The following is a 9436-nucleotide window of genomic DNA, read 5'->3' as shown; positions in this document are numbered from 1 at the left end:
CTTTTCTGTTACAACACCACTATTACATTTGCTCAACCCTGCCACGTGTGCACCGCCACGTCATTAAATAATTAATTATTTAATTCTTTAATAAATAATTAATTAAAAAATTAAATAAATAAATAATGGAGAAGTGGGCCCCACATGTGGGATCGCCTTGTGGGCCCCACATGTGGGCTGCACTTGTGGGCCCCACATGTGGGCCCCATATTAAACAACTATTTAATTATTTAATAAATAATTATTTAAATAATTAAATAAATAAATAATAAAGAAGTGGGCTCCACTTGTGGGCCCCACATTTAGGCCCCACATTATCCAATTATTTAATTATTTAATAAATAATTATTTAAATAATTAAATAAATAATAATTAAATAAATAAATAAATAATGGAGAAGTGGGCCCCACATGTGGGCTCCCCTTGTGGGACCCACATGTGGGCTCCACTTGTGGGCCCCATATGTGGGCCCCATATTAAACAATTATTTAATTATTTAATAAATAATTATTTAAATAATTAAATAAATAATAATTAAATAAATAAATAATAAAGAAGTGGGCTCCACTTGTGGGCCACACATGTAGGCCCCACATTATCCAATTATTTAATTATTTAATAAATAATTATTTAAATAAATAATTATTTAAATAATTAAATAAATAAATAATGGAGAAGTGGGCCCACATGTGAGCTCCACTTGTGGGCCCCACATGTGGGCTCCATTTGTGGGCTCCATATGTGGGCCCCACATTATCCAATTATTTAAATATTTAATAAAAAATTATTTGAATAATTAAATAAATAAATAATGGAGAAGTGGGCCCCACATGTGAGCTCCACTTGTGGGACCCACATTATCCAATTATTTAATTATTTAATAAATGATTAAATAAATAAATTAATAAATAAATAAATAAATAAATAAATAAATAATCAAAAAATATAATGCCCGGATCGTGGTCGGATCGTAATAGGGTTCATATGTCAGGATATGATTCATTTAACGGTTCGACCCACATATCCGTCGTTCGATTTTTTTAATCGGTTGTCTCGACGATCCAACCGTACGGATGTTATTAAACTGCCTTCCTAACATTGGGAAAAAATAATCAAAAATATAATGCCTGGATCATGGTCGGATCGTAATAGGGTTCATATGTCAAGATAGGATTCATTTAACGGTTCAACCTACATATCCGTCGTTCGATTTTTTTAATCGGTTTTCTCGACGATCCAACCGTACGGATGTTATTAAACTGCCTTCCTAACATTGGAAAAAAATAATCAAAAAATATAATGCCCGGATCATGGTCGGATCGTAATAGGGTTCATATGTCAGGATAGGATTCATTTAACGGTTCAACCCACATATCCGTCGTTCGATTTTTTTAATCGGTTTTCTCGACGATCCAACTGTACGGATGTTATTAAACCGCCTTCCTAACATTGGGAAAAAATAATCAAAAAATATAATGCCCGGATCATGGTCGGATCGTAATAGGGTTCATATGTCAGGATAGGATTCATTTAACGGTTCGACCCACATATCCGTCGTTCGATTTTTTTAATCGGTTTTCTCGACGATCCAACCGTACGGATGTTATTAAACCGCCTTCCTAACATTGCGAAAAAATAATCAAAAAATATAATGCCCGGATCATGGTCGGATCTCAATAGGGTTCATATGTCAGGATAGGATTCATTTAACGGTTCGACCCACATATCCGTCGTTCGATTTTTTTAATCGGTTTTCTCGACGATCCAACCGTACGAATGTTATTAAACCGCCTTCCTAACATTGGGAAAAAATAATCAAAAAATATAATGCCCGGATCATGGTCGGATCGTAATAGGGTTCATATGTCAGAATATGATTCATTTAACGGTTCGACCCACATATCCGTCGTTCGATTTTTTTAATCGGTTTTCTCGACGATCCAACCGTACGGATGTTATTAAACCGCCTTCCTAACTTTGGGAAAAAATAATCAAAAAATATAATGCCTGGATCATGGTCGGATCGTAATAGGGTTCATATGTCAGGATATGATTCATTTAACGGTTCGACCCACATATCCGTCGTTCGATTTTTTTAATCGGTTTTCTCAACGATCCAACCGTACGGATGTTATCAAACCGCCTTCCTAACATTGGGAAAAAATAATCAAAAAATATAATGCCCGAATCATGGTCGGATCGTAATAGGGTTCATATGTCAGGATAGGATTCATTTAACGGTTCGACCCACATATCCGTCGTTCGATTTTTTTAATCGGTTTTCTCGACGATCCAACCGTACGGATGTTATTAAACCGCCTTCCTAACATTCGGAAAAAATAATCAAAAAATATAATGCCCGGATCGTGGTCGGATCGTAATAGGGTTCATATGTCAGGATATGATTCATTTAACGGTTCGACCCACATATCCGTCGTTCGATTTTTTTAATCGGTTGTCTCGACGATCCAACCGTACGGATGTTATTAAACTGCCTTCCTAACATTGGGAAAAATAATCAAAAATATAATGCCCGGATCATGGTCGGATCGTAATAGGGTTCATATGTCAAGATAGGATTCATTTAACGGTTCGACCTACATATCCGTCGTTCGATTTTTTTAATCGGTTTTCTCGACGATCCAACCGTACGGATGTTATTAAACTGCCTTCCTAACATTGGGAAAAAATAATCAAAAAATATAATGCCCGGATCATGGTCGGATCGTAATAGGGTTCATATGTCAGGATAGGATTCATTTAACGGTTCAACCCACATATCCGTCGTTCGATTTTTTTAATCGGTTTTCTCGACGATCCAACCGTACGGATGTTATTAAACCGCCTTCCTAACATTGGGAAAAAATAATCAAAAAATATAATGCCCGGATCATGGTCGGATCGTAATAGGGTTCATATGTCAGGATAGGATTCATTTAACGGTTCGACCCACATATCCGTCGTTCGATTTTTTTAATCGGTTTTCTCGACGATCCAACCGTACGGATGTTATTAAACCGCCTTCCTAACATTGGGAAAAAATAATCAAAAAATATAATGCCCGGATCATGGTCGGATCTCAATAGGGTTCATATGTCAGGATATGATTCATTTAACGGTTCGACCCACATATCCGTCGTTCGATTTTTTTAATCGATTTTCTCGACGATCCAACCGTACGGATGTTATTAAACCGCCTTCCTAACATTGGGAAAAAATAATCAAAAAATATAATGCCCGGATCATGGTCGGATCGTAATAGGGTTCATATGTCAGGATATGATTCATTTAACAGTTCGACCCACATATCCGTCGTTCGATTTTTTTAATCGGTTTTCTCGACGATCCAACCGTACGGATGTTATTAAACCGCCTTCCTAACTTTGGGAAAAAATAATCAAAAAATATAATGCCTGGATCATGGTCGGATCGTAATAGGGTTCATATGTCAGGATATGATTCATTTAACGGTTCGACCCACATATCCGTCGTTCGATTTTTTTAATCGGTTTTCTCAACGATCCAACCGTACGGATGTTATCAAACCGCCTTCCTAACATTGGGAAAAAATAATCAAAAAATATAATGCCCGGATCATGGTCGGATCGTAATAGGGTTCATATGTCAGGATAGGATTCATTTAACGGTTCGACCGACATATCCGTCGTTCGATTTTTTTAATCGGTTTTCTCGACGATCCAACCGTACGGATGTTATTAAACCGCCTTCCTAACATTCGGAAAAAATAATCAAAAAATATAATGCCTGGATCATGGTCGGATCGTAATAGGGTTCATATGTCAGGATATGATTCATTTAATGGTTCGACCCACATATCCGTCGTTCGATTTTTTTAATCGGTTGTCTCGACGATCCAACCGTACGGATGTTATTAAACTGCCTTCCTAACATTGGGAAAAAATAATCAAAAAATATAATGCCTGGATCATGGTCGGATCGTAATAGGGTTCATATGTCAGGATATGATTCATTTAACGGTTCGACCCACATATCCGTCGTTCGATTTTTTTAATCGGTTTTCTCAATGATCCAACCGTACGGATGTTATTAAACCGCCTTCCTAACATTGGGAAAAAATAATCAAAAAATATAATGCCCGGATCATGGTCGGATCGTAATAGGGTTCATATGTCAGGATAGGATTCATTTAACGGTTCGACCCACATATCCGTCGTTCGATTTTTTTAATCGGTTTTCTCGACGATCCAACCGTACGGATGTTATTAAACCGCCTTCCTAACATTGGGAAAAAATAATCAAAAAATATAATGCCTGGATCATGGTCGGATCGTTATAGGGTTCATATGTCAGGATATGATTCATTTAACGGTTCGACCAACATATCCGTCGTTCGATTTTTTTAATCGGTTTTCTCGACGATCCAATCGTACGGATGTTATTAAACTGCCTTCCTAACATTGGGAAAAAATAATCAAAAAATATAATGCCTGGATCATGGTCGGATCGTAATAGGGTTCATATGTCAGGATATGATTCATTTAACGGTTCAACCCACATATCCGTAGTTTAATTTTTTTAATCGGTTTTCTCGACGATCCAACCATACGGATGTTATTAAACCGCCTTCCTAACATTGGGAAAAAATAATCAAAAACTATAATGCCCGGATCATGGTCGGATCGTAATAGGGTTCATATGTCAGGATATGATTCATTTAACGGTTCGACCCACATATCCGTCGTTCAATTTTTTTAATCGGTTTTCTCGACGATCCAACCGTACGGATGCTATTAAACCGCCTTCCTAACATTGGGAAAAAATAATCAAAAAATATAATGTCTGGATCATGGTCGGATCGTAATAGGGTTCATATGTCAGGATATGATTCATTTAACGGTTCGACCCACATATCCGTCGTTCGATTTTTTTAATCGGTTTTCTCGACAATCCAACCGTACGGATGTTATTAAACTGCCTTCCTAACATTGGGAAAAAATAATCAAAAAATATAATACCCGGATCATGGTCGGATCGGGACATTAAAATATCGTTTTTTCTAAAATTTATGAAAAAATGAAAAAAATGAAAAAATGAAATAAAATGAAAATAATACAAAAGGTGCAGTGAAAATATGGGTGGCGAAATTTTCCCCCAAAAACATCACTCTCTTTCTCAGACTCTCTCTCAGAAACATCACTCTCTCTCGACCTCGCTCACTCACCTCAGCCTCCCACCTCGCTCACTCACTCACCTCTCACCAACACTCCCTAACTCTCACCCATCTCACTCTCCCTAACTCTCACCCATCTCACTCTCCCTAACTCTCACCTCACCTCAGCCGCACTCTCACCTCAGCCGCACTCTCACCTCAGCCTCACCTCAGCCGCTCTCATTTCGGTGGATTCAGCAGCAATTAGGTGGTTCTCAGCAACATTTCGGTGGTTCGGGTTCTCTGCAACGGAGTTAGGGCGTGCAATTAGGGTTTCTGAATTTTAGGGTTTCGGTTGGAGCTAGCAATTAGGGTTCAGAGCTGCTTTGTGGTTTCGATTTTGGACCAAGGTAACCTCTAATTGAACTTTATTTTTGATTTTATGTATTTATCCCTGCTTATTTAATATGTTTAATATGTTTCTGTGTTTAATATGTGTAATATATGTAATACGTTTAGAGTTTGTGTTTAATATGAATGTAATATGTGTTTGTGGTCATCTCCCCCCTCTCTCTGTCTCTCTCTCTGTCTCTCTCTCTCTCTCTGTCTCTCTTTCTCTCTCTCTCTCTCTCTGTCTCTCTCTCTCTCTCTTTGAGTTTTATTGTTTTAGATTCTTGTAATTATGGTTATTGCATTTCTTGATGTGATTACGTGCCGAGATGAATTGATGAAATTATGTTGCTTATTCGCTGTTTTTTGTTATTTAATGTCCAAATGCAAGGCTTAACTCTGTTTGCCATTTGGTTACTGTGTCTTATTTTTATCGTCTCTTAGCAGTACTGGGCCTTCCTTAGTTCCTTGTACAATTAAATATATATATATATTATTCGAATACTTAAGACATTAATCTAATCTCAAACTGATTTTATGTGCTATACAAGTCTTTGAGTATTGATCTTTTACATTCTAACATTTATTCCCTGTGTGCTATTCAAAAGTTACAGTTGTAAATTGAAGTAAAAAATTTAATAAAAATCAAAGCATGAATAAAAATGGGGAATGAGATGTAGGAAATTATTAGTTTATCTAGTATCACTGCAGTATAGTGCACAGAGAGGATTACACGGGCTTTTTTAGGTAGACTTATATTCTTTTAACTTCGCAGGCTATATTATACAGTGTACTTATGGAAGATGATTATAGTAGCTGGATAGGATTTCCAAAATCTAGTAAAGAATATGTACGAGGGATAAAGGCATTTATGGAAAATTCATTTCCAATTCATGCTAAAGGAGAAGAAATGAAGTGCCCCTGCAAAGTATGTGTCAACCGTTATTGGCACACTCAAACAGTTATCTATGATCATCTCATATGTAGTGGCCCTTCTCCACTATATATGAAATGGATTTGCGAGGTATCACATACCAAAGTAGACGGTAGTACTGACTTCATGGATTCGGGGACGGGGATGGATTTCGAAGATAATTTAGGTGAAATGTTCAATTGTACGGGTAAAAAGTTTCGAGCTTTAGAAAATGACTATGAAAGTCTAACAAATGCAGAGGCTAGAAAGTTTTATGGCCATGTTAGGGAGGGTAAACAACCACTATACCCCGGATCCACTAAATTCTCTCGGTTAAGTTTCCTGATCAAACTTTATCATTTAAAGTGTGCTCATGGAATTTCCAAGTCTGCCTTTGGGGAATTGCTGGAGTTAATAAGAGACGCCTTTCCTGATGCCCAAATACCTTTGTCTTTGAATGCTGCAAAAAATATGATCAAGGATTTAGGCTTACATTATGAAAAAATACATGCATGCCGAAATAATTGCATGTTGTACTGGGGAGAAAATAAAGACAATGAAAAATGTGACAATTGTGGTGTTTCTAGGTGGGTGTTACCGGAAAAAAAAGGCAATGATGCTAGTGATCCGGGGCAAGTTATACACAAAGTGCCAGCTAATGTGATGGGGTACTTCCCTCTAAAGCCGAGATTGCAGAGGCTATACATGTGCAAGGAATATTTGAAACTAATGAAATGGCACGATGTGGGACGTCAACAGGATGGAAAAGTAAGACATCCGGCTGATACAGAGGCTTGGAAGACGATAGGTGCTGACTATCCTGATTTTTCATTAGAAAATCGGAATTTTAGTTTAGGAGTAGCCTCAGATGGATTCAACCCCTATCGTTCAATGAACCTAAGTCACAGTACCTGGCCAATTGTATTGGTCAATTACAACCTCCCACCTTGGCTATGCATGAAACAAGAAAATCTAATTCTTTCGACACTAATATCTGGTCCAGATTCACCAAAGAATAGTATTGATGTGTTCATGCAACCTTTAATTGCCGAGTTAAAAGAATTATGGGAGGTCGGCGTTAATACTTATGATGCCTTGGCTGATGAAGATTTTAATTTACGTGCTAGAGTGCTATGGACTATTAGCGATTTCCCGGGATATGCTATGTTGTCCGGCTGGAGCACAAAAGGCAAACTAGGGTGTCCTATCTGCCATTATGAAACTTCATCACTTTATTTGAAGCATAGCAAGAAAATTTGCTATATGAACCACCGAAAGTTCCTTCTGCACACAAGTGGAGAATGGATACTAAAAGGTTTAATGGCGCAATTAAAATGGGGCAGTGTCCTTTAGTTTTAACGGGAACTGACATTGAAGAGTTGTTGTCTGGGTATGTAAACCAATTCGGCCTGCAGAACAAAAAGGCAAAGAGTAAAACTGAAGGCCCTTTTAAAAAGAAGTCAATTTTTTTTGATTTACCTTATTGGAAGCATAATCCACTTCGACATAACCTTGACGCCATGCACATAGAAAAAAATGTTTGCGATAACATATTGGGCACTTTACTGAATATAAGTGGCAAGACAAAAGATCATGTTGCCGCTCGTAAAGATTTATAAGAAATGGGAATTAGAAAACCCCTCCATCCTGTTCTATCAGAAGATGGAGCACACCATGAAATACGAGCAGCAATCTTTGACTTGTCGAAAAAAGAGAAGGAGATCTTTTGTTTAGTGTTGGAAAACACTAAACTGCCATACGATTGTGCCTCCAACATAGGGCGATATGTGCACACAAAGGAGAGGAAATTAGTGGGGTATAAGAGCCATGATGTTCATTTCATACTCCACTACTTGTTGCAGTTTGCCATCAAAAAAACCACAAAGGCTGAGGTTGCTGTACCTTTGATGAAATTGAGTGCCTGCCTTAGAGCTCTATGGAGCAAGGTTATCGATTTGAAGGAGCTTGAGAAGTTGGAAACTGAAATCGTCGAGGTACTTTGCCAATTTGAGATGATTTTTCCATCAGCTTTCTTCGACATAATGGTGCACTTGCTTGTTCATCTAACTAGAGAAGTTAGACTTGGGGGACCTCAGCACCTTCGAAACATGTTCCCAATAGAGCGTTATCTTGAAAAATTGAAATCATACGTTCGTAATAGAAGTAAGCCGGAAGGTTCTATTGTAGAAGGGTACATAGCTGAAGAATGTGTAACATTTTGTTCAAGATTTTTGGCTGCTGATGAAACAACAAAAAACAAAATGTGCTCAACAGTTTTCAAAAGAGGGCCAACACAAGCTGAATATCATATCGGAACGAGAAGGAATAAAGATGGAACTATTATTCATTTGGAAGATGTTGATTGGAAGGCAAGTCATCGCTATGTTTTGTTCAATACTGGTAACAAAGAAGTAGAGAGGCTCCTCGAGTAAGTTTAATAAGCTCTAACGTAAATAATTTTAATTCATAATTCAAGAACTTTTTCTTTTCTGCACTGTTTTAACTTATTATAATTTTAGGGAACATCAAGCCTTGGTGGACAGCCATAAAAATACGAACAGATACAAGAGGGCACGAAGACACACGACAGAATTCTGGGACTGGTTACGAGAAGAAGTTGGGAAAATGGTGGAGGTTTCATCTGACTTGGGGGTGTTTGCGTTGGGGCCTAATCGAACAGCTAGAAGGTTTACTGGTTATATTGTTAATGGCTATCGATTCCACACAAGTGATAGAGATTCTCGATGCACAACATAAAACAGTGGTGTATATTTGACTGAACAAACAACTAGTTTCTCTAGTTCTAGAGACGAGAACCCTATAGTTGGGGATGTCAGCTACTACGGATCGAAAGAAGATATCATACTTGATTACTGGGGATTATTTACAGTTGTCCTATTTAAGTGTCGTTGGTACCAACAACAAAAAGATCCACACGGTCACATTCGAGTAAATTTCAATAGGTTATGCCATAAATCTGATCCTCATGTCCTGGCCAAACA

The 9436-nt window shown here is 37.7% G+C and overlaps 1 protein-coding gene across 1 annotated transcript; it reads left to right on the top strand.

Moving 5' to 3' along the window:
* The first annotated feature begins 6317 nt into the window (after window positions 1-6317).
* LOC141673216 (uncharacterized) lies at window positions 6318-7787 on the top strand. Its single transcript, XM_074479946.1, has one exon. The coding sequence runs from the start codon at window positions 6318-6320 to the stop codon at window positions 7785-7787; it is 1470 nt and encodes a 489-aa protein (XP_074336047.1).
* The last annotated feature ends 1649 nt before the right edge of the window (window positions 7788-9436 follow it).

This window comes from Apium graveolens, chromosome 7, assembly GCF_009905375.1.
Source record: "Apium graveolens cultivar Ventura chromosome 7, ASM990537v1, whole genome shotgun sequence".
In the NCBI taxonomy this organism is placed as follows: Eukaryota; Viridiplantae; Streptophyta; class Magnoliopsida; order Apiales; family Apiaceae; genus Apium; species Apium graveolens.
The sequence above is the reverse complement of the archived record's forward strand: the minus strand, read 5'-3'. Positions and strand labels throughout refer to the sequence as shown.